Genomic DNA, 27,542 nt, shown 5'->3' with positions numbered 1-27,542 from the left:
ATCCGCTTGAATTAAAGATGAGAGTATGCACTTTCATCAAGTCTTTATTTTTTGACAACAAAATAGAGACCTATGACTTTAAATTAAAATTACATAAAGATTAAATTTAATTTAAAAAAATATGGCACCTAGGCAGCTGATCCGTCTCTGACAGTGTTATACATTCAGCATTTGTATTATTATTAATAATAGTTTGGGGAGAAAGTAGCATGAAATGGGATTTTTACAACATTCACATGCACAGATGTACTTTGAATATTTAGCTCACTGAAGCTTGACTATACACAGCACATTCTCTGACTTTATGCTGATCATTTGCATCTGCAGTTGCTTTTTTCATAATCTCTATAAAAAGATATACGAATATTTAGAACTGAGCAACAGAGTACAGAAAGTTTTCTGGTTTCTGTTTATACTCTGAGTTGACCAAACATGTTTAAGAAGGCTAATGAAGCTTTATTTTAATAAGTGCTTTTTTCATAATTTATCTACATTTGTTAACAGTGACTGTTGGTTAAAACACAAATCATTTGCCCAAATATCCTGCTGATAGACCGGAAGCCCTGAAATATTGGACAATGCCTCCAGAGACCAAACGATGTTTTCTTCATAATATGATGCACTGGAGTTGTATTTCACAGCTCTTTATTAAAATTTTCATCATGCTAAAGTAACCCGAAGCTCCTTTTAGTTCATAAATTCACTTCAGGTATTAATGGCTAAAGTTGGAGTCTCGGTCTGTCAACAGAAAATCCGCACAACTTTGCTGCCTAGTGAAAAATTTCAAAGGAAAGTGGTTCTTAGCACAATACACGCCATCCTCTCCCAGCTCTGCAAACTCCATTGCCATGGAAACATATTGACATGCACGACATTTGGCACGCAACCATTTGTCAGAGCTTGGTGATGACACAAATCTCACACAATGGCAGCTACTACTCAGGTTAGGGTAGTGATGTCCTCAGGTTGTCAAATGGACTGATGCCCCAAATGCCTGACAGGTAAAGACAGATTCATCTGCATTCACAGATCTACAGCTTTGAGTCCAGACAGCAAATATTTCAGTCCGTTTTCAGATTAAAAAAACAACAACACTGTGTCACCATGCTCTTTTGTGTTGTAAAACTGTCCAAAACAAAACCAGATCATATTTTTTTTCCATTTGTTCCATTGGCAGAACAAATATTATGAATATCTGCTTTTTTCCATGTGCTTTGCACCTGAAATCTGTTAATGACAAGCTCTCAGCATGTTCTGTTTTTAAGCAGCATTAATATGTTAAACACTTGTCACCATATTGTCTATTAGAGCGGGCTGATTTGTGTCAGGGTTCAGCTCCATTTGGTTGTTGGATGCTTGCTTGATTTTACCATTTAATCATTTTTAACAGTGCAACCTTGTGATCTCTCGTTGTTCAGCCACAAAGATCAAAAAGCGGCTTTCATAAGCGAGGATTTAATGATAAAGCAAATGAAAGCCTAACACCAAATGTGCTTTTTAGAATTCAGGCTTATTTTAGTTTAATGACACTGTCTACATCTTTCACTATCTAGCAATTGCACTGTGGTATATTGCAAGGCTACTGTCTGTAATGGTCTCAACTGATTCATTATCTGTATAGTACTTTATCCATGTAGCTAAATTAATCAGTTTGCAAAGCCTGACTTGACTTATGAACCCTCTCCTCAGAAAAATTTGAAACTAACTGAAACTCTAAGCGATTTATTGTTGACTTTTAAGGTGCAGCAAGCTCAATTAAAACTGAAAGAGACAGGCCATGTAACACTTTGTAAGTCAGAGGAAGGACGTTAAAATTGATCTGTTTTTTTATGGAGAGCATATAGTGACACAAGGACAGAGGTGACGTGCTCACATCTCTAATCTCTTGTCAATATTCTCTCAGGACACTTTGGGTGTCTTGTTGATTTAATGCAGCATACAAAGACAGACAAGTACAATTTTACATCAGATGATGCTGAGTGATAAATGTATGAAGCCTAAATCCTGTTATACCAAATCAAAACAGCCATTCAGCTCACAAGAGATGCAGGTAAAATTAGTGAAATTAAAGTAGAGGTCTGTAAGTAGGTGTGGAATGTTTTTGCCTTCCAGATCCAGAAATAAGTTGAATTTTTTTTATATATTTGTTTATTTTTTAATTTTAAAGCTGCAAGTAGTGAAGACAGTGCTGGATTCAAGAATGATAGCAACAACATAAAAGTCCCATCAATGACTTATGTGAAAGATCATAGTACCATGAGTCAAATTCAGCCCAAATTCAGCAATGAGATTATGATGAGTCACCACATTACAGTGAAACCTGCAGCCGGAGTGGACAGGGAGATACCAGGGAAGTGAAACTCCTGCTTGGTGACAGATGCAGCGATGTACTTCCATCATAGAGTAATTTAAAACTGTGAAATCATCAGAAATATGTTTGGGGATAATTATTTAAGGAGTTTGTTTCTGGATCAGAGGAAAGGACCGGAGGAACTATCAATATATGTTCAGTGTCTGTTCAGTTTTCATCATTAATACGGTCATTTGTTGAATGTATACTTTGCTTTGTGGTTATTTAATGAGGAAATAGAGGAATGAAAGCTTTAGGGAATTTACGCAGCGACCGTTAATTATAACTTCTAGCACACGTGCGTGCGTAAAGTGGATGGCTGGGCGCGCACACAAGCAGCATATCACTGCGGAACAGATATTGTCAGACGCGTTATTTGGAGTGGGAGTGAAGGCTATGGACGATTTATCGACTGATCCCCTCACGCACTGGATGGTCTACTTTTTTCTGATCCACGAGCTTTTAATAAAGTCTACCTGAAAATGAGACGCATAGAAAACAATCGGTGATTTTCGTGTTTTTCAGGTTTTTTTTGTGGGGGGGTTTCTTCAAAAGAAGATTTAGACTTTAAAGGGATTCTGCTTTTTTGTTTGTGTTTCACTTGGATATGGCACATCTTTGGATCCAGTAAGCGAATTTTACAGCGTCAGACGCGTCTGCAGCGGGGGAGAGCAGTGGAGGGACACGGAAACTTGTGTGGTGCAGGAGACGGTCTCTGAATCTGCGCTGCCACAGTTGTCACAGACAGAGAAGAGCCATGGTTACTTCACTCCTACTGATGCTCAGCTGGACTGTGATCTCTGAGGTTGTGAGAGCTCAGAATGACACGGAACCGATCGTCCTGGAGGGCAAATGTCTCGTGGTCTGCGACTCTAATCCGGCAACGGACTGGAAGGCTTCATCCTCTCCGCTCGGCATCTCGGTGCGCGCCGCCAACTCCAAGGTGGCTTTCTCTGCAGTCCGGAGCAACAACCACGAACCGTCGGAAATGAGCAACAAAACAAGAATAATCTACTTCGATCAGGTTAGGACCGTTTTTTGTTTTTTATTTTTTTTTCATGAACAACACTAATGACAAAAGTGGTTAAATATATATTAATAGCACTTTCAAAATCTTTCCTGTCTTTTCCATAAAATTTCCCTATGAACGAAGGTACTTGGGTCTATTGTTTTAGTACAAATATTTATCTTTAAGCCCAGTTTTGACTTTGACAGAACATGTTTGCAGCTTTAAGTATAGCTGCAGCTCAGTTTAGTTTGAAGCTGGTTTCTGGTGGCATCGGTTGGCATGTGGACACCGTTCAAGTGCACATAATCACACGCAAGCAGGCTTGAAAGTGACTGGATTATGTTTGAGGGCGGGCATCCTGCAGAGCCTGAACACGCACCCATCATTTTGCCTCAAGCTACCCCCGCCACGCACGCGCGCACTCGACTACGCGCGCCATCCACACATTCACCTACATAAATACACCCAAACAAATCAAGCAGCAGCGAAAACAACAAGAACTCGATTAGTCATGCATCGGTGGGCAGTGTAAGGTGTTTGTAACCATATCACACAACTGATCCTCTGCCCTCTCATTTACATGACATTACATAACGTGATCTTTTGGTGTCATACTGCACTACCAGAGATATGATTGGTGTGGATCATGCATGCTGTTGCCATGAAAGCAACCCATGTCAAAGGTCCTGGCTGAGTCTTAACAGGTGGAATTCAAGTGTATGAGATTCTGCAGGAGCCTTTCATGCCTACAGCGATAACCCAGTCAAGTTCACATTCCATATTATTTTAAATATTCTATGTTTATATGACCGTAGGATGAAAATATCTCCTTCATATACCAGTGTGTTCATTTTGAATTGTTTTTAACATACAGAAGTAGCCAATGTTATTTCTACTGTTTGTATCTTAATAGAAATAGTTTCTCAGTCACTTTAAACCTGAACAAAAGAAATTCTCTTGTTTTTGTTGCTGCAAAGTGGAATTAATCTATAAAATCTGTTGTTGGGTTCCGGCTATCATCTAGTTTACGCATCACTTGTTTTTTTGTGGAGTTGGAAATTCACTTGCTAGGTTTAGGTCTCTCGAGAAGGAAGCCTGAATTAAATGTTTTTTGAAGTGTGTCACACTCACTTTGTGTCTGATCAGGAAAGCGACCTGGTAGCCACAACAGTGAAGTGTGCTTGGCTGATGTCCTATTTAAATATTTAATCCCAAAGCCCATTTGAAATTAAAACCTTTATTGAAGTGCTGAGTATATAAACACCTTTGTCGCATTCTTTGTTTCCTCCCTCCTTTCACAGGTTCTTGTGAATATAGGAAACTACTTCACATTTGAATCAGTATTTCTGTCCCCGAGGAAAGGAGTCTACAGTTTTAACTTCCACGTGATTAAAGTGTACCAGAGCCAAACCATACAGGTATCACTTTATGTTCATTTTACACATCTGTGCAGTTGACTCAATTGTAAAACCCCATTTCAGTGTCTGGCTGGGACAAAATATCTTTCTCTGGGACAATAAAGAAATTATTTGCGCAGGGAAGAACACCTTACTTCTGGAAAAGGGAAAACAATAAATTGCATTATTATTCCAATTTATTATTCGGACACTACCACTGACTCCAAATCCCATCACACAAAATCTCAATAGAAAAGCACTGGCACCAACTAATACTACGAACAACTACTAATGAAGGCAAGATGGACCTAAAATTCATTTTAAGATAATTATTTCTATTTACTTATTTATTTAATAGATTTTTGCATGTAATCTGCAATAGAAAACATTCAGCGACATTTGAAAAAAAAATGCTGTCTCACTATCAATTGATTGGATTAATTGTTTTATTCCATGAATCACCACCACCGCATTTCCACACCCACACACATTAAACAAAAAGCACAAACACCTCATACTGATATGACTTGAAAAAATGTGTTAGGTTAAAGGTTTGAATAAACCTGCTCGATGCCAAGGTTATATTTTCGGTGACTAACTAACGAGAATTTCATTTGAATTTAAAATGACCATGTTGAAATATAATGGCTTAAAATACAATTACCTCTGCAAATATTTAATTGTACAAATGCCAAAGTTCATCCGCCTTGATAAGAATATTAAGTAGCTAAAGTGGAAAAAAAAAATGAACTAGGAAGGTAACACACAGTAGTTGGTGATATGCATCATTGCTGCTCTTGGTTTTCTCAGATACACGTGCTACATTCCCATGTCAGTGCATTTGTTTCACTAGTATCATGAGCCTTTGTATTGCCTCAGTTTGAAGCTTCTTAATAAGTAATTTGCTGTCAAATTCTGATTTTAGGTTAATCTGGATCACACTATCTCACCTAGTGATTCCTCCATTAAAGTATTATGATGAAGATGATTTTAAGGGAGAGATTTTATCCCCATCAGCACACATGATTTTCTTTGGTGCGATAACAATTTTTTGGAGGATTCTGATAGGCAAAATTCATGTGTCTATGAGCACATCTGTAACCAATTTGCTTGATGTTCCTTTGCCCCCAGCGATGCTGCTTAGAACAGAAAACAGGAAACTAGTGCAGCATTTCTTCCCCCTTACAATTTTGGTTGTTTGAGAGTTAGTAACACCCGAGTTTGCATTACTGGCAAGCCAGCGTTCTTGTAAAAGCAAAAGAAAAATTAATGTTGCTAAAAGTTTTGTTTTTCTAATTTGAACATTTTTAATGTTTTACTCCTTTATTTCATTACTTTGAAGAGTAATTGTCTCTTTTTGAGTTTTGGTGGGGTATTTGATACCTTTTACTTTTTCAATAGAGCACTACAGAGAATTTTCCTTATATAAAGTGCTTTGCCAGTTGTCAGTGTATGGATGAGTAGTAACGTAACTTCTCTCAGAACCTGTAGACTGCTTTTATGTCAGAACAATATGATGTTAATTCTGGCTCTCTGATGCCTCATTTAATAAGTCTTCCACTCCAATAGAGTGACAACAGTGAGCAACAATAGCAAATGTTACCTTGGAAATGAAGTCTACTAATCATCAACTAGCGCAAAACAGACTCAACTAAATTGTAGCTAGCAGACTGTAGCGTCCTTGCTTATTGAAACTGTTGCTTGAAAACTTCCTCACGAAATAACGAACTAGCGTTTACATTTAAGTAGAAACGCTAGTTGGCTAGCTTCTAAAATGATCTCGTCACTTAACAAATTAGTATTTTAATCAGGTTCACTTATACATTATATCAAAGCTGTGCAATATTACGTTGACACAAAGTACAGATAAGCTATACAGATAAAAGTATTGGACCAGACCTCTTAATAGTGTTTTCACTGCCATTGTCACAAGTGTATACAATCAAACACATAGCCGTGCAGACTGCCTTTACAAACATTTGCCAAAGAATGAGTCGTTCTACAGAATTCACTGAATTTGAATACTGCGATAGGATGCCGCTGTGGAAAAAGGTAAGTTTGTGAAAAAATTTCCCTCCAAGATATTCCACAATCATCTTTAAGTGGCATTATTAAAAAGTGGAAGCATTTAGGAATCACAACAAACCATTTAAATGACTGAGTTATAATGGTGCCTAAAAGCCACCAACACACTGACTCAGTAACTGCAGAGTTTCAAACCTCGTCTGGCATTAAAATCTGCCGGGCATCCGTTGGGCATCTTTCTTCGCCTTTAGACAATAATTCTGATGGCAAAAGAGCCAAACGGGACAGCCAAAAGGGGGAAAAAAAAAAAATCTGCGGGGAGCTTTGTGGTATGGGTTTCCAGGGCTGAGCCGCTCCTGTAGGTGTAATGTGTAGGTAGCCCTCTAATCTCACTAATCAGCATATATCTGCCATAATTAGCATCTTCATATTTAAAGACGATTGACCACAGACAATCAATGACATTCAGTGGCATTGAGTGATAATTGGTGAAAGAACTGCTGTCAGTGCAAAGCAGACCAGTCCCAAGCTAAACTCTAGAAGAAAGTCAGCTTTTAAATAAAGTTAACTTTATTTAACTTTGCAACAGTTCCTTGATGGTTGCAGCAACTACCATTAACACAAAAATGATAGTGCTGATTGACACATGACGAGGTGCTAAAAACATTAGAGGATAAAGCGATCCAAAAGGCAAAGTGCTCCTAAAGTCAATTTTGCACTGTTTGTTAGCCACTGTAGCTACCTTATAAAACACATGCAGATATAATCTCATGTACATCTCAATGTTGCCTTTAAAAAATATTCACTGCTGCAAAAGGGGTTAAAAAAAAAAGGAGAAAAGACTTTATATTCCTCCCTCTTCCACTCTGTACACAGTAAGTGCACTTAAGTGTTTGTATAGTGGGTTTAACATTACCGTCTCCATGTAAGAGGTCAAGTGACATAATTACAAATAAGAAATAAACTATGCTGACCCACATCTTAGATTCCGTTTTTCCTGCTGTACTCTTGCTAATTGTTACTTCTGTTGGATCATCCAGGTGAACTTGATGTTGAATGGGAAACCAGTCATCTCTGCCTTTGCGGGTGACAAAGATGTAACTCGCGAGGCAGCCACTAATGGAGTTCTGCTCTATCTTGAAAAAGAGGACAAAGTCTACCTAAAGCTGGAGAAAGGAAACCTAGTTGGTGGATGGCAATACTCAACATTTTCTGGCTTTCTTGTGTTTCCTCTGTAAAAAAGAAAAAAACAAAAGAAAAAAGAAAAAAAAAGAAAAGAAAAGAAGATTGTAAGCTTACTGACTTCTTCATAATGTGTTGTCACAGTATAATCAAAACATTGCTGCTGCATCAGTTGGATCTTGCCAAAATGTTGAAAAATGATAGATGGAAATGGATCCCAACATAGAGAGGAAAATAAGACTTTGGAAATGGTTCACGTTCGCTGGAAGTGCTGTGTCCCCGTCCAGATGAAAGAGAGACTTGAAATGTTCCCTATCGCTACTGTATGTTCCTGTCACTCAAGCAGCCTCAGAGAGGAACACTAAAACATCTCAAAAGTACTTTTCAGACTTTCACTTGTCGGAATATGTTTAGCATACTGATGTTTTTTCCCATGACAGCGGTTGCATTCAAAGACATCTGCCTTTTGAGAGTAAACCGTATGCCTGTTACCTGTGTAGCTTGTCATCAACCAAGTATTTGTATTGCTAAGTAATGGGGAATGTCTTTTCTGGACCTAATTGTTCCAGGATACGTGAGGGATAGCAGTAATGTAGGTCACCGATTGCCTAAAACAATGCTATTGGAAATTCCTTAATCAAACAAAGTAATTTAAAATTGATTTAAAAATTGCTGAAGTGGCCACAAGCCACATCACCTCGCAGGCTTAACCTTCAGAATTTTACTAAACGAGGCCCACGAACACAGAAAATTACCACAAAGGGCTTTAAATTACCATGAAGAGAAAAAGATCAAATGATCCACAAAGACATGCAGCTAAACCACAGTAGCACAAAAAGATACAAAATGAGCACAAAACATACAAATAAACAAAAACAAACTGATTGAAAGGACACACAAAGAAAATGTGAGGAGTCTGCTTTCAGTCGGATCTCATTCCTGGCACATTGACGCTCAAGTTGTGAGATAAGTACAGGGTGTCCTTTGGTGTAGTGACGCATCAGGTCACAGGGGCTTGTTTAAAAGTGAAACCATGATGTTTTTCTATACCTAACTGAGTTTTGGTAGCTAAACTTAATCGATCAACAAGCGAAAACAGAATAAAACACATTTGTCAGGGAAATATGATTCATGCCAACTGTTTTAATAGGACACTTTCTTCTCCGTGTTCAGTTACGCCGGGCAGTCAGACTTATTTCAGGTAGGAATTTGGCTTTCAACCACAATGAAAGCAAGACAAATCTAATAAAACAATTCTTTTGCATTAATCTTTTTGCTGTGAAGCTCTCCTTTTGTTTGGTGGTATTTTGCTTTTGACCCTCTGTAGAAGCCAAAAGTTTCGTGCTGTTTATTTCAGCACACGCTTAAATTAAGAAACGAGAGCTTTTAGTCAACAATAGGAAGAAGTAAAAGTCCTTAAAGGTTTCTTTAGGTGAGTCAGCAGAAGGACCATTAATGATTGCTTTCAGCTGCTTTTGTCTCCAAGGCTCTCTCAACCAATCTGCTTTCAGCAGTGTGCAGCCGAGGTGGCGGTTGATTGCTTCAGCTTTCCATCACTCTTCCTGTGATTACCGCGCAGATCTCAGAAGGCGCAGAAATCCTCTGCTGCCTGGGCCTTTTGTTGTGCCCTGTGTGTAACTTCTTATATCTTGTGATGGAAGCTTCTGGCCGGTTGCCTTTACAAGAAAGGCTTTATGGTCAAAAACACTCCCTATTCTGTCCTGTACGAGATCCTGGTATCCCGAACCAACTCTATGCCTTTATTTTTTGTCTTTTATTTGAATTTTAAATAAAGGACTATTTTTTTTAAGTAAATGCATGATGTTTGTTAAGTTGACCATGCTAAATAGTCAAGATAACATAATAGCATAATCAAGCAGTACAGTTTTGCCTCATCCAATGCGTCAAGGCACCACTGCTAACCCAGAGTTAATGGAGAACCAAAGCAGAGCAAAAATCAAGAAAGATGGTAGACTTAAATATGTCAGGTGGCCAGAAGCATGACTTTAAATGAGGACTAGTGCTGCGCTCGATTTGCTTAATTGTTTAATTAACTGGCAACTGTGTGCCAAAAAGCTCACGAAATCAACTACGATGACGGCATAGGTCAGTGTTATGTTTACAGTGTGTTCGTTTTTCTGCCCAGAGGGCAAAAAAGAAAATAAGAAAAAAATAGAAAAAAAAAAGAAATTAGATACTGCAGTAAGGGAAAGATTATGGCTTTGGTCAAATGTGAATAAAGTAAATCGTGCTTCATGTCTCTGTTGCCTTTTTTCTATAGTGAACAAAGACCATAATCTCTCCCTGACCTTAACCAAATGCTGAGTGCCTCCACACAACCATGGAAAGTGTTAAGAATGAATCAGTGGCGACTGCAGATATTGTACTGTAAGAGCGCAAATATGTTTCTGATTACCTGCAGATAATTGGATTTGTGTTAAAATGCACTCGTTCAAAATTCAAAGCATAAAAAACAAAATTCCTACATGTGCTCTCCTAATAGATCTTACACAAGTCAACTGGTTTATGGACCTTAATAAAGTTTAATGGGCATCTGAGAACCTTAATTAGTTAACATGCTGATAATAAACAGATTCCTGTCACAGTCTGTGAGCATAAGTCGTTTCCACTGGGTGGCCTGGGATAACTGATGAATTAATAAACTCCTTAATTGTTACTCCAGCTCAATGTGCACTTACAGTATATAATGGTTCCCCTCTTCATCTCTACAGTAGTTACAGCCCTTGCTGCAGTGTGTGCTGCTGGTGCAGTGTGCATCTGCGCTGTTAAAAATCAACCCTAGGAGAGCCTATTTCCATCATTATTTCGTCCTGAAATGAAAAGCTACACCCTCATCAGCTTAAGCCTCTCTGAAGTGTTCTAGATGTTCACTTTCACTCTTCGAGCGTACGTTTCTGCCTGTTGGTTGTTCACGTATTATTTGTCAGTGATTGATAACTTTCCCTTGGCATCACTGTCACATTTTGTAACCAGAAAGGGAACATTGAAGAGGACAATTTTTGATCTTTCAGTTAAAGCTAAGAATGAAATAAAAAAAATGTTCAACTCAACAAGGCTCCTGAAAATTGACAGTTACAGTTGTGTAACTGTCATGCCGACAGTTGCACAAGAAAATAATGCCGAAATTAATACTGCAAATATATTCACCGAGAGAGTTCTGTTTAAAAGTTTTTTAAAAGTGCAAGACTGGCAGCATTTATTAAATTCCACTATGTATATTTATTTTGCTGAATTGAAATAATATTTCTGGTGTCTAAATTACATTTGTGTTTGCTCACATTGGTGGAATCATAATGACTGTGGAAGCTGGACTGTGCCCCTGAAATGCTTAAAGCATCAGTTGGTGATAATTTTACTCCTTAATTTTGTATTTGAACATATAAATGTAAATCTATGTGTTCAAAAGTTTTATCCTGATCATCTTTTTTTTAATCAATGTATTAATTGTATACATTAATGTATAATTAATGTATTGACGAATCTGCCGTTAAATAACAAATAAAAATTGTGGGTTTTTTTAAAAGACGTAGCATTATTACGTTTTATTTTTCTCAAAAAAACTGGAAAAATCTGAGTTTATGCTGCTGTTGCTTGTGATGGAGTTCTGCTTTAAGAAGTCCAAATCTATGGATGCGATGGAAACACACAGAAGATAAAAACAGTAATAGCACTCACTGTGTATAAAAAATGTGATATTGCCAATTTGTTTGTGAAGTGGGAAGATGAGCGGGTCACATTTACAATTTTTACTTCTGGAAACCTGACGTAATTGCGCTGACAGAGAAACTAAGGCACTTTGTGTGCTCATAGGCATATGATTTATCATAATGTAAAAAATATAAAACTTCCTGTTGTATTCATATGACTTGAAACTAATGAGCCCATAAACCCATCAGGAAGGTGGACAGTGGCAGTGAGAGCTCTTTGCCATAGACTTCTATACAACCTGGTTGTATAGTTTTGCAGTGACAATAATCACCCCTATCTCACCGTTACAAAGGATGCAGGCTTAAGATACAACTACACTGGTTTCACTTTTCAACCATGAGTTATGTCCATCATTTATAAACAGTATATGTGAAATAAGTATAAAAGAAACCTCATGTCAATTTTGGATAAGCTTTTAACATCTGTCCACAGAGTCACGAAGGAAATTGAGCTTATCCCAGCTGTTGAGCTGTTGCTAGTGAGAGGCAGGGTACAACACGAACAGGTCACCACTCTACAGCCAATTGAAAATAACCGAAGTTATTCTAAATTTCCTCACAGTCTTTGGCCTGTGAGAGGAAGCCAGAGGTCCAGCAAAGAACCCTAACAGGCGCAGGTAGAACTTGCAAACTCCAGAAAAGCCCCAGACCATGTTCAATCCCAGGACTTTCCTGCTATAAGGTAACACTGCTAACCACCACACCACCATGCTGCTCACACAATAATGAATAAAAAACTGCACACATTACATTTCTGAAATTTCATGAATTTTCATCTAACATGTGCCAGAGTGTACTCATTCTCATATGACCCATTAGATTCTGAATTCCCATTCCCATGAAAATTTTCACCATCTCCATCTTGATATTTTTTTAAGGAGTGGGTTTAACTGTGAAAACTGCATACTTATTGGTTAATGACTTGTCAGTCACACTGGTGGCCATTAAACATGAATGCAGGGTTAAAGAACTTTTTCCCTGGCTACACGTAAAACCACAAAGCTAAATCCATCCTTACTTTTACAAAACTAAACTATCTCAGTATATTTAAGTACATTCCATAGATGGTATAATATATAAGTAACGAAAAAGCAGTTGGATGTGGTGTGGTGGTTGGCATCTCACACACTGTGAAACTAATTTTGTGCCATCTGAAAACTTGAAGGTCATGCTTTTTTTTCCAGGTAAGGCGGGCATGCTAATTTGTGCAGCTTTCATCAGGTCAGATTAGTAAATAGAAATCTCTCTTCATTCTTGTTGCTCTTCAGCAAAAATCTTTTTTCTTCTTATTAAAGGCGGACATTTATTTAGTATCTGCACAGAATTTTCTTGCATGATAAATGAAATTCACGTGTTTTTTTCACGTGTTTTGAAAGTATTTTACTTTGCCGTTTACCACAAACAGAGCAGTACTGCATTTTTTTGTTCATTCATTCTCAGCAGAAATAGGCTGTCATGTGAATGAATTGCTAGGTGATGATGGCATTTTCTTTATCCTCTGAAACAAGAAAAGCAAAAATGTTGATTCATGTGTGGTTGCCTTTTCTATAGGTTGTAATGGCTTTTCCCTCTCAGAGCCAAATCACACAAAATATCATTAAAATATGATTTTATACATTTCAAAGAACTTAAAACGATGTGAGGTAGGCCAGGGTTATTCACTTCAATCAACGATGTGTAAAAGTTGAACTCAGGAAAATGTCCAAAATCAAAGAGGAATAAAGGAATATTCTAACTCAGGCTCTGTGGAAACTATTAGACTATCTCTGTATAGTCTAATAGTTTCCACATAGCTGTTTTTATAAAATGAAATTTTAGTTTTTTCCCTGTTTTATTGGATGGCAAATGCAGTGTGGTATTTAAAACACAAGGAATGGTGTAAACATGCTATGAAACAACCACAGGGGGGTTTAAAATTGTCATTTTTAAGCGATTCTCAAATGACGTGAACAACAGCCTATGAGAGGATGATATTTTGGAAATTAATGACACAGTAGAGACAAAATTTCTTTCAAGTGCAACTTCAGAGGGAACAGGCTGACCTGATGAATTAGACCAAAACAAAGAAGATTATATATCACCACTCCGAGATAACGCGCATATTCATTAAATAGCTCTAAGTCAGTAATCTGACATGAGTTACATTGTCAGCCAGTGTTGTTTGGTGCAGGAAAAACTGTGCAGCTATATCTCTATGAACAGCAAACTGTTTGAGTTAAAAGAAGATGTGCAAGTCGTGTCATTTGTAATTGTTATGTCGTACGAGTAATGGCCAAACACAGGTTTCAGTGGCCTTTTATCTAACGGGCATTTATTTGAAATTCAAGCGGTGGTAAACATGTTGAATCCTGCTCTCTAACGTTTGTGTTATGTGTTGAAACAATAATAATACCTTCTGTTAATGAATCTGATCCCAAAATCATTTGCAGAGAGATTATCTGCCACTGCAGCTTGATTTGTTTCCGACTGTGTTCAGGCTCTAGATTGACTGTTTACTAGATAATAAATATCCTGCCACAGAGTCAATTTTAGGTAAACTGCATATGTCTCGAATTACATGAATTTCATTAAACAGCAGACAGAAGGCCATCCTGAGAACTTTACACTTCAAATCCACTCCAAATGGTAATTTTATGTTTGTGTAGCTGTGGGACAAAACTGCTGCAGAAAAGAGGATTTAAGGAACACAAGTTGTTGCTTTGCTCAAAGCTATGGTGGCAGGTGTGCTGTGTTGAATTTCAAACCTAATTCTGACCTTTACCGGCATTTCAGAGGACAATATTGAGATGTGATTGAATATACTGTCTCTAAATAGTGTAGCACTTTAAGAAGATTGTTTTCAGCACTTGGGTTTAGATATGCAGAGCACTATTCACTTTGATTGTATCCATTGGGACACATAACCCCAGAACTGAATTATAACTCAGCATTAACCCGAGTAAAACAAAACACGAGCTTCTTCTAAACGTAAAAAAATCATCAGAGGTGTGAGAAAAACCTTTACAAAACAGTATTTTTCATAGTTTTTTTTCCAGTACGGGTCTCTTTTTATAGCTTCACACAATAACAAAGAACGGTGCACATTTTAAACATTTCTGTATGCTACTCTAAGATTTCCTTCCTTATTGAGCATCAAAGTAAAGCAAAGTGCAGACATTGCAAAAGACCTTTAGTTCCTTCTTCTATACTGCCCAGCAGATTTTTCTTCTTTTACGTTCTACAAGCATTCAATTGACAGTTTGTTTAATGCTCCTCCTGGACACAGCTTTCACCAGGCATAGAAAACAATGTGTATGGCCTATAACAAGCAGCAGCTTATACTTGTTATGTGAGGAGTTTGGAGAGCATATGGGAAAACTGGCTCTTAATTTCTATTTTTACGCCCATCTTAGCAGAAGAAAGAATAATTTTCAAATGGCCCAATTGCATTATTTTATTGATATACAAATAGCAGTAAGAAAAGTCTACAAATATAGATTTTAGAATTGTGATAGCTACTCTGTCATGTGCTTTATTCAATTGGGACAGCAGTACATTTCTGAGACTAAGTGATATGTTCCCCGCATAAATGAAACATAGCATCTTGACCACTGAAAGTACTTTACATTGTAAGCTGCATCATCTGATTCACACCCTGATTCCTTCTGAACATTTTAAACACGATCCAACTTAGAGTCCCAGTCATGGAGCCGAAGAGGCGAGGACTCATGAAAAACCTTGAAGGCATAGGGATCTTCACTGGCTCCCCGTCAAATACCGTATCGTTTTTAAAATCCTTTTGTATACTCTCAAAATTCCAAATAACATGGCACCTAGTTACCTAACTGACCTCCTTGACTTGTATAGCCCTAAGAGAGCGCTTAGATCCTCTAACCAACTGCTATTAGTGCAACCTAGGCCTCGACTAAAGACCAGAGGAGACCGTGCTTTTGCTATCGCCACACCCAAACTTTGGAATAATCTTCCACCTGATCTCAGCATGTCAGAATCCATTAAATCGTTTAAATCATGCTTTAAAACCCACCTGTTCAATCTAGCCTTTGAAGCGAATTAGTTCGGACTTCCACCCGGTCTGTATTCCATAACTGTAATTGTTACTGTAACTATTACTGTATTTTCTTTTCTTTGTCTATTCTTTTAATTCGCACTACGGCACTTGTGCGAAGCACTTTGATGTACTGTGGTCTTTTTAAATGTGCTATAGAAATAAATTTTGATTGATTGATTGATTGATTGATAGGAAGAACGTGCAATGTGTACACAGAAAGGCCTGGAAAAGACTGGACCCAGAACCTTCTTGTTGTAAGGCGACAGAGCCTAGGGCTGTACCACCGTGCCTCCCAAGTATGTTTTTAAAAACAAAGCACATTCAAATTTTATTTTACTTGACATACTCACACTGTGCTAATGGAAACAATTAGTCTGACCTGTAAAATCAAAAACAATATTCTTACTGGTTACATAACAAACTCATTTTTAGCCTATGCTCTTTGATGTCATGACTGAGACACCTCATCAATATTATATAAAGCCATCTAATCAGCAGTTGAAATTTGAAATGTCCACGTCTAGTTTTTTAAGAGATTTACGTGCTGTTAAATAATTGAATTACATGGTAAGGGTCTTAGCAGACAGTCAGTTAGCATATTCTTGATGCCAGAGACTCAAATGAAATATAGGTAAGTTCCTTTATTGAAGGTGACTTTTCTGTCCTTGAACCTTCAAGACACCGTATGACAGTACAGCGGTATGACGTTAGGCTTAAAACGTGTTACATACATTTACATCCTTGACTGAATCCAAAAAGGACAATCCCGTGGTGTTTTTAAAAAAGTGTTAATTCCTTATAATCTTCTCCTCTCTATGACTGGAGGCATCACTCAGTTCTTGAATAAGTAAACAGCTTTGGAGATAAGACAGCTACGTGCTTCAGGTAGCAAGAGATGAAGATGAGGGTTACATGAGTCATGAGTAGTATCTAAATCTTTGTGTTGTCTGACTCAATTTGAAGGGGGGGGTGAATACAATAGCAGGAATAAAGGAACTTGTTAATGCAATACAATTCAACTGCTCTACAATAAACACTACCATAGAGAAGCTCATTCATTTGAGAATATAAGAGTAGACATGACCTTCCCCTGGATTGTCAACTACTTGACAGACTGTGGGGTCGTCTGACTAGGCAGAGCTCTGTCTGATTGAGAAAGTGAGCAATACAGGAGCTTCACAGAGCACACAGTGTGCTGTGCCCATCCCCGTTCACCTTTTATACCTCAGACTTTTAGTGTTACTCAGGGCCATGCTATTTGCAGAAGGTTCTCTGATGGCTCTTTAGTTGTAGGATGCATAAGTGTGGGAGGGTTCGGAGGTGGAGTACAGGGCACTAGTATTGGATGATTTTGAGGAGTGGTCTGGGGAAAATCGTCTGCTCTGAACATGGATAAGACCAGGGAGAGGGTGATTGTCTTCAGAAGGAAAAGGATGTCTACATAGTTGTTGTGTATTCTGGGAGGCGATGTTAATGTGGCAAAGGACTACAAGTACCTAGGCATCCACTTTAACAACAGATGAAAGTGTAAGAACACCGAAGCTGTGAGGCAGTGGTGTCAAACATATGACCCAGACATCAGAAACAACCCACAAAAAAAGGTTGTATCTGGCCTTGGATGATTTCTTTTTACATTTTTTAATGAAATGCACTGCTGTTTATTTTGTGCCGCTGCTACCCCATTGTTTGGTCTGTGATAATATATCAAGCATAACTCAAGCTTGGTGGATCTAAATTAGATGTTAGTGTCATGACTTGAAATTATATACTGCCTTTATAAGATGTTATATGTGCATAAATGCTACAAATGGGTCACTTTAGGCAGTTGCCTGGCAACATGATGACATGAAAATCTGATATTGATACCTTCAAAATTCTTTTTTTTTAAATCTAAAGAACAGAGGAGTTTGGTTTTACTGGTCTGGCCCAGTAAAGAAAATGCAGTATAGAAAAGATATCAACTTAAATTAACTTAGTGTGCTATTAACACACCAAATTGTTAAGAAACTGAGATCTACATGTGTAGAAAAATTGTAAAGTGTTTGATTTTGCGTGACCAGCGGCGTTTAACTTCCTACAGTCATCTGGAGAAGCAGCATCAGAGCCGGCAACACCAATAGACTTAAGAAACTGACCAAGAAGGCTGTCTTTTTGATGACTCAAAGCCAGATGCATTTGCAGTTGTGGCGGAGAAGAACACTAACAAGCTGTTATCCGTCACGGATAATCCTAAAAAACCTTATCCACTGCTTACGGCGAAGCACAGCTCAGTACAGCTAAAGACATGTGTCAGACAGAGAATATATAGTACTCATCAAGCTTATGATGCTATTGTATTTCGTGCACTATTATTTAAGAAAACAAATAGATGGACTACTCATTAAGCCATTTTACTATCTATGCTACAGGTATGTTATTTTATTGGGCCATTTTGCTTTTTCGAGATGCTCTGTTTTGTTAATGGTCTGGTGTTTTCTCTTCAGCTACTGTGACAGAATAATCTCCCAATATGGAGATGCAGAAAGTATGTCTGTGTCACTAAACTGTTTTTTAATAGTGTGCATTATATTGTAGAATTGTTCCTGGAGTCAAAATTACAATCCTCATTGCTTTAAAAAAAATCTAAGAAAATTCAAAGATGAAATGACCTATTCTAAAAGAAAAGAAAAGCCTGCAGTTTATCTCTCTGCTCAAAAATCAGCTGCAGCCAGCCAGCCTTCCAATGTTCATTGTTAGAAATGGTGCCAGGTCACTTGTGAGATTTGAAGGCTTTGATTTCCTCCTTGGTGGAGTAAAGACTCACCACCGCACAGCTGTTGTCATGGCATCAGTCTATAAAATACTTGACTGTTGTGAAGGAAAAATACCACATTACCACCTAACTTTGAAAATGAGTACATGGCAAAATATTCTGAAGATTGTTTTTACAATTCTGCAGTAGTGAGGCAGCTTTAGCGTCATTTGAGTAATAGTAATGTTGATGGCAAACCAGATTTAAAGCAGGTATAACACACATTCATGACTAACTATGTGTTCATAAACCCACAGAGAATTACACCTGACTCTGCAGTTCCCTTAGGCTTCGCTGAGCTTTATGATGCACTTCAGTTCGTTGCAGATTTGGTTCACTCTTGCAGCTGTCATCTGTGCCATTCTCCCCCAATAGCAGATGGTAGCTTTTAGTGAAGAAACTCTAATATCCCACTTTGCACTACCTAACCAGCACCAGATGGCAAACAGAGATTTTGTGACCAGTCTGGTAGTCCATCGGCTATCATCTGACGATTCGGCCTCTGGGGGCAACAGCCAAAAATCTCTGGAAGGTGAACATCTTGCATGTGAGTTTTTCATTTATTTTTATTAATGCGGATAAAATTTGCTTTCTTACTCACAAATTGTGTTGCAGCGAAAGCCAGCTAAAACGTGATTGGTGTAGACTACAAGTGGGATACAAGTGCAAAGTGTATCATTTATCAGAAACACCCAATAGAAGTTCATCAAATATTACGTTTGCTAACAAGTTCCGAGATCTATTAAAATGTGTTGTGCTTATTGAGAGATTCTTTATTATAAAAAAAGAGCAAAATTAACTTATTATTATAAATTCCACCTGTTGATGTTCACCAGAATAATTCTGTGATGCCTCCCTCATCTAAACAAACTACCTCAGCACTTCTTATCCTTATTTAACCTTTCATTTTTGTTTCTGTAACTCGATTATTAATGGAATCATTTCCAATTGTATCAGCTTTAGAAAATTTTTCGATATTTACTACCTTAAAATGCGGCACTGTTCAATCAAAGCATGAATGTTCGGCGGATTCCTTTGCCAGCATACTCTAATCAGATCTGCTAATCTTGGTCTTTAATACCATTGCATTATACATTAGCCGAATCAAAGTAATGGTCATTAAATAATAACATGTTTTGCCTTCCTCAAATCCAGACAAGATATGCATGAATGTGTGTATAGAACCTCAGTCTAAACTGAGTTCCAAACAATTTCATAGGCATCAAACAAGGCTGCTGTGAAATTTGTACTTTCATGCTGTGCACATAGGCAGAATATGTGAATACTGTATGCAAATAAGCTTGGAAGAGAATTGCTAGTTTGTTGGGCTTAAAGATTGCAAAGCCACGTTTGCATGCAGTGCAATTTTTCAGAGCACCTCTGTGCCTGCAACATGTCTCATTCTGATTTCTGAATAGCAAATGAAAAGCTCATTTGGTGAGGCTCAGAGGCTGGGGTTAGGGTCACGGGGGCTTCACGGGGGAACTCAAAGTCGCTCTATATGATGAGATTTCAGTTGGTTCATTACTCACATTGCTACCTTTGTATTTCAGGCAGCTGTCAGTATCCAGTGGGACTGAGTGCTGAGGAGAGGATGCTAGATATTTTTGGCAAGGCATTTCTCAGGAATCGGAAAGCAAGAATGGAAGAGCTAAATAACAATATGTCCATCAGTTCCAGGAGGGGTTTATAGAACTGTGAATATTTGTGAAGTCTCCATGATTTACCATGTCAGAGAGCAGAACATACAGAGAGTTTTGTCTATATTGCATTATATACCACTGTTCTTTGCTTCTATTTCAGGCTTTACAAAGATATACAAATACATTCTTAACACATGAGACATGCTGCCTTTGTCATGGTTATACATCTATTAAATTTTCTATAAATCAGAAAGAAACAAAGCAAATACCCCTGCTAAACCAATGAAAAAAAAAAATGTTTAGCATCTGTTTATCTAAAAAAAAAATGTTTAAAAGACTGTGAAATCCAGGTTGTGTACTGTGTGGGCTCACACAGACACCTGAATTGGAGTGGGAGTAGAGCAGCCGCAGAGGATTGTCCCCACAGAAAAAATCAATATTCTGTGTTTTTTTTTATTACATTTTGACAGTATATACACTTCATGTTTCTATATAGGCTATTTTTGAAATTATATTATAAATCTTATTGCAATATGATTTAGCTGATATAGTTGGAAATCTTGTGTTAAATACACATATAAAACGGACGATTTTGGGTAAAACAGCTCCGTCGTCTTCCGCTTGACTCCCTCTGGATGACTTGATGATAATAACCACAGATGACATGCCCAGCTCTCAGGATATTGTACTTTTCCTCTGAATGCATTTGTGAGCAAGACAGGCCGCATTTCATAAGGAAAGAAGCTGCGCATTAATGGTAATGTGGATGCCACGACAAAGATGAATTGCCATTGTCTCTTCATCTGTCTCCTGTGAAACCCGGAACCCTTGAGGTAGGTGGGTGGTAGAAGTTGAGGTGGGGGTGAGGTGGGTACTTACTGACATGGGACTCAGTAATGACTCAAGTCAAAAGTGCATTAATGGCTTTGATGGACAATAAGACTAAAAGTTGTGAAAGGTGGTGAATACATCAGCCAGCCTGAAAAGACCAACATTCAGACAATCTGGAGATGGATATATGAGGAAATAGCAATAGCATTCAAACGATGACCTTTAAGACTACGCCAAAGCTGAACAGGATGCAGCCGAGTAAAAGTGGAGCTCGATGTTTGTCCTTAAGCAGCCTAACAACTTTCTAAACTACAGGCCAGAGTTTAACAACTAATTTCCAATTCCTTGCGCTGCATATCATCGATGAAAACCATCTCCTACTTGCTCAAATGACACACATTTAATCTTAAAAATGTAAAACTAAATCTGAATTTTAAAGAGCTGTTATCCAAAGATGCAAACAGGCCCTCTAATTTCTTGCCCTGTGACTGTGTTTCCACATGGTGTCACAGACCTAATTGCAGCGTGCTGTGAATGTCTGCAGCAGGTCCTCGACATGATGAGCTTAGAGTGTACTGACACACTGAGCATCTCGATGACACTCTTTCAACTTGAGCTGATTGCAGTGATCATGTCTCAGCTGTAATCTCATACATATTACCAATTTATTTTTTACTTTAACAGATCTTCGCAACGCGCCGAGATAAAAACTTATGCAACACTGTAGCAAGTGTCATTGTTCCAGTGTCGTCTTTAAAAAATTAACTCTTGATAGTTTTGCAGCATTTATTTTGTTCCAGCACAAGTGATTCTAATGAACTGATCAATTCTGAATCTCACAGGCTTTGCCCCTAAACATTTTTTGTAAATAAAACCACGTGTGCCTGTTTGAGGTGGTGGGAAAAGTGATACAGTATATATACTTTACTTGGTGTTATGTATCAATACAAAGACACTAAATGTTGATTTAAAAAAATATATATATTAAAATAAGGGAATACCAGGAACAAGAGGGCTCATCTCTTGCATCACCATCCTGACATAACCAGCAAACTTACATTAGCTCAAAAGCAAAACCCTTCAAAACTGGACACACTTAGCTTGACAAAGCTAACTCCTAATTCAGAGCAAGGAAATGGCTCAGTCACACAAGTTGAAGAAGACGACAACCTCTCTGCATCTACAACAAATAAAAAAACAAAACAATAAAATTGGTTGCTGCCTCGAGAGTTGAATCGAATTGTTTTGCAAATACATTTGTGCCATTTCTCTAAAATTAGAAATATCCTGTCTCAGAGTGACGCTGAAAAACTAGTTCATGCATTTATTACTTCTCGGCTGGATTACTGTAAGTCATTATTATCAGGATGTCCTAAAAACTCCCTGAAAGCCTTCAGTTAATCCAAAATGCTTCATGGTAAGAGAACTGACAGGGACTAGAAAGAGAGAGAATATTTCTCCTGTTTTGGCTTCCCTTCATCGGCTTCCTGTTACATCCAGAATTGAATTCAAAATCCTGCTCCTCACACACAAGGTCTTAAATAATCAGGCCCCATCTTATCTTAATGACCTTATAGTGCCATATCACCCCATTAGAGCACTTCACTCTCGTACTGCAGGATTACTTGTTGCTCCTAGAGTATTTAAAAGTAGAATGGGAGGGAGAGCCTTCAGTTTTCGGGCCCCTCTTCTATGGAACCAGCTTCCAGTTTGGATTCGGGAGACAGACACTATCTCTACTTTTAAGATTAGGCTTAAAACTTTCCTTTTTTCTAAAGCATATAATTAGGGCTGGATCAGGTGACCCTGAATCCTCCCTTAGTTATGCTGTAATATGTGTATGCTGCTAAGGGATTCCCATGATGCATTGAGTATTTCTTCTACAGTCACCCTTTTCACTCACTATATGTTTATACACCTCTCTGCATTGAATCATTAGCTATTATTAGTTTCTTGCTATCTTCCACATCCTGTCTTTTGTCCTGTCTTCCCTCTCGCACCCCAACCCAGTCGCGGTAGATGGCCACCCCTCCCTGAGCCTGGTTCTGCTGGAGGTTTCTTCTTGTTAAAAGGGATTTTTTCCTTCCTACTGTTGCCATAGTCCTTGCTCATGGGGTGGGGGGGATCATATGATTGTTATGGTTTTCTCTGTTTTCTTTGAATCATAGTAGGGTTTTTATCCTACCCTACAATATTATTTCCCTATAAAATAGGAAGGTTGCAGGCAAATACAACAGTTAAAGCCAAATTTCTCTTAAATGTCTGTTGCTGATAATTGATTTTCAATGATTAATCACTTGTAATTGCTGAATAATCAGAAAAATGCATGAAATTGTCAATTTCAGCCCAATCAATTGCAGACTGATAACAGCATGACTCTGTCTTATGGCTACATTTAAGTTTTAGTGAGAGTGTTTGTATGCTTGATATTTTCATTTTGCAGCAAAAAACAATCATTATGAGTAAACAGGTTGCTGGTTCTTTTCTTTTTTACATCCACAGGGTTGTGCATCATGAATTCATCCATAGTCTCAGTCTCCCATTGCAGAGTGATACTATGTTCTGAACATCCATTGCATCCATTTGAGTTCCCATTATGAACTGGCACACTGAGCATTGCCAGTTCAAAAAAACGAATTTCATGATCACAAGAGTATAAGATAGAACAAGTGGTATAGTTTAATATTGTAATGCCAAGTGTATCATACTTGAGTTTTTGTGAGTTCTCTAGTCATCATGAAATGGCACAGGAATAAATTGCACAAAAATGCCTGTTATAACTAATATAACACAAAAAAGTCATATATGCTTTTTTGTCAAAAGATTCAGTAAATACTGTAATACAATTTTAAAAAATCTAAATTTGTGGCAATTGTTTCATGGGTTAGGCTTAGAAACAAAATATGCAGCCATGCCCACTCAACTGATCAACATTTTTCTGATAAATGTTGGGTGATCATTAGTTTGCAAGTTTATGTAAGGTCATATTTTTACAATTTTCAAATATTTAAAAAGGCTTATCCAACTAGTTCTCATAACATTTTTATTTTCTCTCAGTTGATGAGTGTGGTAGTACATGACGTACAACTACTACCGCTGCTCAATGCTCGTGGATTGTTAAGTTGAGGTTGGTGGTGCTCTGACTTTCTGAGTTGGAAATCCATCTTGAGGGGGCATTTTGAATTAATATTCCAACTGGGAACTCAAAAATTCGGACTTCTGATGTTAAATGGAATGGACTAAAAGCTAAAATATGTGTTGTATGTAAGATTAAATAATGCTACGAGCAAACCGGTCAATTGAAAACTCTGCCAAGTAAAGCTACCATTACGTTAAAATACGTTTTTTGTTTAGATTAGGGGAGCTCATATCACGGTTACAATACTAATTCAAATTCCTTTACAGCTTGAATAAATATCACTCAAAACTGAGAGCTGCTGAAGTCTGCCGACGATTTTCTGACACATAACTGCAGCATCACACAGGGCACAGCACCTACAGTATGTGAGAGTCTGATGGAACAGCATGATTTGGGATCTTTTAATGATGTGCCTTGAGAATACTTGAGCCATGCAAGTAAACATCTGAAACCTTTACTGCAATCTGTAAAAGATGGTCTACTTTAAAGGAAAGTATTCTTTGAATTTCAATAACAGATTACTCATTCTCCAAGGCTTGGCAATTACCCACACTTGTGTTTGAGAGCTCAAAGTGTCTCGTAACCATTCTGAAAATCAATACAGAAAAAAAAAAGTTCAAAAGCAGTCATACATGGATTCCTGTAACGTTTTCAAATCCAACAATTAATCATTTTTCCTCCAAAAATAATTCAACCAAGAAAAAGAACTGAAGTTCTAAAGCTTGAGTCGATAGATTTGGCCGAAAGTTTAGCACAAAACCACTTTTCCCTTTAAAACCTACTCACTGGACTCCATTTGAAATAGAAAAAGGACACCTTTCTTTATAACAATCTTTTTTAAAAAATAATATTGCAATCCATCTAACCTTACACTATGGTTTGACATCCATCTTCCCAGAAAAGTAAATGTTATGCAAACTACTGTGCAGCAAGAGTATCGTATTTTTCAGACCATAAGGTGCACCGGATTATAAGACGCATTAAGCGAAACAAAACAGTCAGATAAGTCAAACTTTACTCAACTCATTCTTCTTGCTTCCTCCACATCCGTACCATTGATTCATTTGATTCATTAATGTTGAATTCTCTCGCAGCTGCTCTATTCCCACGTTGTTGCAGTATATTACGGTTTTTCTCAAATGCTGAAACACATTTCACAAACGTTTCCACCATGTTCCCCAATGTCTAAACACAGCACCCTTTTCTAAAGCTACATAAACACAACCACACCTTCCCACTGCAAAACTCAGACTTTCACACCAAAAGAGCAGCTCGAAGCTTTCAAAACTGTAAACACTATACACATCATTACACACTACAGCAAAACAATTGAAAACACAATACTCAATTTGTGAGAAGGTTCTTTGTTTCATAACTGCCAATGCATATTTTTAGAAACTATACAGTAACGGATCGTCGTAGATCTCTGCAGAGGATTAGGCATTTAGATTTGTGAGTTTCATATGAAGAGTATAAATCTATAGAAAATCCTGCATGTACGTACACTACTGTAACACAACTCAATGCAAAAGCAGAATCTATTGCACACAACAGTACTCCTGAAAACATGATCAGGGTGTGAAGTTTTTTTATTTACGTTATTCACACCACACACACACATCACAATCACTGTGTGGCATCATGTCGCTGAGCTGCATCGGGCCACATCACCTCATTCACATCGCAGGCTATATTGTCTCTTGCCAGGCACCGCGGGAAAAATGCCCTGGAATGGCGAATCCATCCTTGGAAGGCCTCTGCTGAGAGGTCAACACAGGCCAGCTCCATTGCCCTTAGGAGGTTCTCTCTTGTGTATGTTTGTCTGTCATAAACCTTCCATCTCCACGATAGGAAGAACTCCTCTATAGGGTTCAGGAAAGGGGAGTAGGGTGGCAGACAGACGTTTAAAAAGTGGTCACTGTTGGTGGTGAACCACTCGCTGATTTGGTTTGTTCTGTGGAAGCGGACATTGTCCCAAATGATTACATAAATGTGATGTGCGGGCCCAGGATAGTGTTGTTGGCGGTCCAGGAGGATGTCTTTTAGCTCCTCTGTGAAGGTGAAGAGACATTGGGTGACAAGCCCCTCCAAACCCATGGCCGCACAAAGGGTAATATTACCCCCCGTTGGCCAGGGACCTCAGTGATGGCTCTTTGGCCAATGATGTTATGGCCTCTTTGCCTTCATTTCTGCAGGTTGAAGCCAGCCTCATCCGGGAAGAGGTACTCATGAGGTCTGGCCATCGCGTCCAACTGTAACATCCTCTGTGGAAATGTGAAAGTGCACAGGTGTTCAGAACAACAGTCAATCAGGTACCATAGTATTGTCCAGAAGTAATGTAGGACACTGAGCAACACAGTATGTCCACTAACTGTACTGTGAACATGGATGTATACTTACTTGCACATACTCGTAACGTAGGTCTTTGTGTCGCGCAGAGTTGCGCTCAAAGGGAACCCTATAGACCTGTTTCATCCGCGTCTTTTTGCGTCGGAGAACTCGGTATATTGTGGCCAAGCTGACATCGTCAATGCTCTCAAAGTTGACATTATCGGCAATGACTTTGTCTCTGATCTCCCGGAGTCTGATGAGGTTGTTCCCACGAACCATATCCACAATGAGGGTTTCTTGTGCCGCTGTAAGTATGGCAACCCTCCCACCTCTATGTGGCATTCTTTCAACTCTAAAGAAAGAAACATGTGTTGTCAATTGACATGTGTTACAATACAGGCACAACTGATTTGAACTCCTCTTCCTCATTGGCCTGTTCCTCTTCTTCCAGGACCAGCTCTTCTCCCTCTTCTGCATCGAATTCCTCTTCCCCTGACTCTGCCTTCATCCATTGTGTTTGTTTGGAATCTGCACTCTGAACTTGCTTTTATAAATGCAGGGCTCGCAAAATCGCTAGCCCGATGTCCCAGAGCTAGCGATATCTCCGGTCGGGCGACCAAACTCTATCTCAGCCCCGTCCGTCGGGTTATCATATAGCCCGACGGACGTGGCTGAGATAGATTTAGTGACTTTGTCGCTATATTTAGCGAGTTTTCAGACCCCCTTAGCGACTGTTTTTCTAAAAAGCGACTAGCAACAAATCTGGCAAATTTTTCTGGTATTATTGGAGACTCCGGGACGTCGGGCTAGCGATTTTGCAGGAAGCTAAAATATATAATGGAAACAATTTTTTTTTTCACTTGTGAAAGAAATCATAGAAATGTAAAATAAGATCAGAGAAGAGAGATTTTATTAGTCCCCCAGTAGTGGAAATTCGCATTATTACAGCAGCGGAGTGGACAGAGCAGGGATAAATAGATGTTGCATAACCTAACAACAATATTTAATAGAAAAAACAATAATAATAAAAAAAAATTACAACATTTTTAAGCTGTTGTGGAAACAACA

General features: G+C 38.3%; 2 protein-coding genes across 2 annotated transcripts; one reads left to right on the top strand and one right to left on the bottom strand.

Moving 5' to 3' along the window:
- Window positions 1–2,564: 2,564 nt before the first annotated feature.
- Window positions 2,565–10,219, top strand: cbln4 (cerebellin 4 precursor). Its single transcript, XM_085444036.1, has 3 exons — window positions 2,565–3,374; window positions 4,661–4,777; window positions 7,822–10,219. The coding sequence occupies exons 1-3, from the start codon at window positions 3,108–3,110 to the stop codon at window positions 8,017–8,019; spliced, it is 582 nt and encodes a 193-aa protein (XP_085300162.1). The 5' UTR covers window positions 2,565–3,107; the 3' UTR covers window positions 8,020–10,219.
- Window positions 10,220–26,326: 16,107 nt separating this feature from the next.
- LOC146685049 (uncharacterized) lies at window positions 26,327–27,071 on the bottom strand. The gene is made up of 2 exons (XM_085444800.1): window positions 26,544–27,071; window positions 26,327–26,407 (listed from the first exon to the last, which is right to left on the bottom strand). Exons 1-2 carry the CDS (start codon window positions 26,949–26,951, stop codon window positions 26,327–26,329), a joined length of 489 nt encoding a protein of 162 aa, XP_085300926.1. The 5' UTR covers window positions 26,952–27,071.
- Window positions 27,072–27,542: the final 471 nt, after the last annotated feature.

Source organism: Copadichromis virginalis, linkage group LG20 (assembly GCF_057382275.1).
Source record: "Copadichromis virginalis isolate Kocher_CV1m ecotype Utaka linkage group LG20, C_Virginalis_male_GT1.1, whole genome shotgun sequence".
NCBI classification, from domain to species: Eukaryota; Metazoa; Chordata; class Actinopteri; order Cichliformes; family Cichlidae; genus Copadichromis; species Copadichromis virginalis.
Note: the sequence above shows the minus strand (reverse complement) of the source record. Positions and strands in the feature narration are given on the sequence as shown.

Excerpts from the sequence above, each read along its gene's own strand:
- cbln4 (XM_085444036.1), top strand. The coding sequence starts at position 3,108 with ATGGTTACTTCACTCCTACTGATGCTCAGCTGGACTGTGATCTCTGAG. Across the intron at positions 3,375-4,660 it reads GAATAATCTACTTCGATCAG|GTTCTTGTGAATATAGGAAA; the intron begins GTTAGGACCGTT and ends CTCCTTTCACAG. Across the intron at positions 4,778-7,821 it reads ACCAGAGCCAAACCATACAG|GTGAACTTGATGTTGAATGG; the intron begins GTATCACTTTAT and ends TGGATCATCCAG.
- LOC146685049 (XM_085444800.1), bottom strand. The coding sequence starts at position 26,951 with ATGCAGAAGAGGGAGAAGAGCTGGTCCTGGAAGAAGAGGAACAGGCCA. Across the intron at positions 26,408-26,543 it reads TACGTTACGAGTATGTGCAA|AGGATGTTACAGTTGGACGC; the intron begins GTAAGTATACAT and ends ACATTTCCACAG.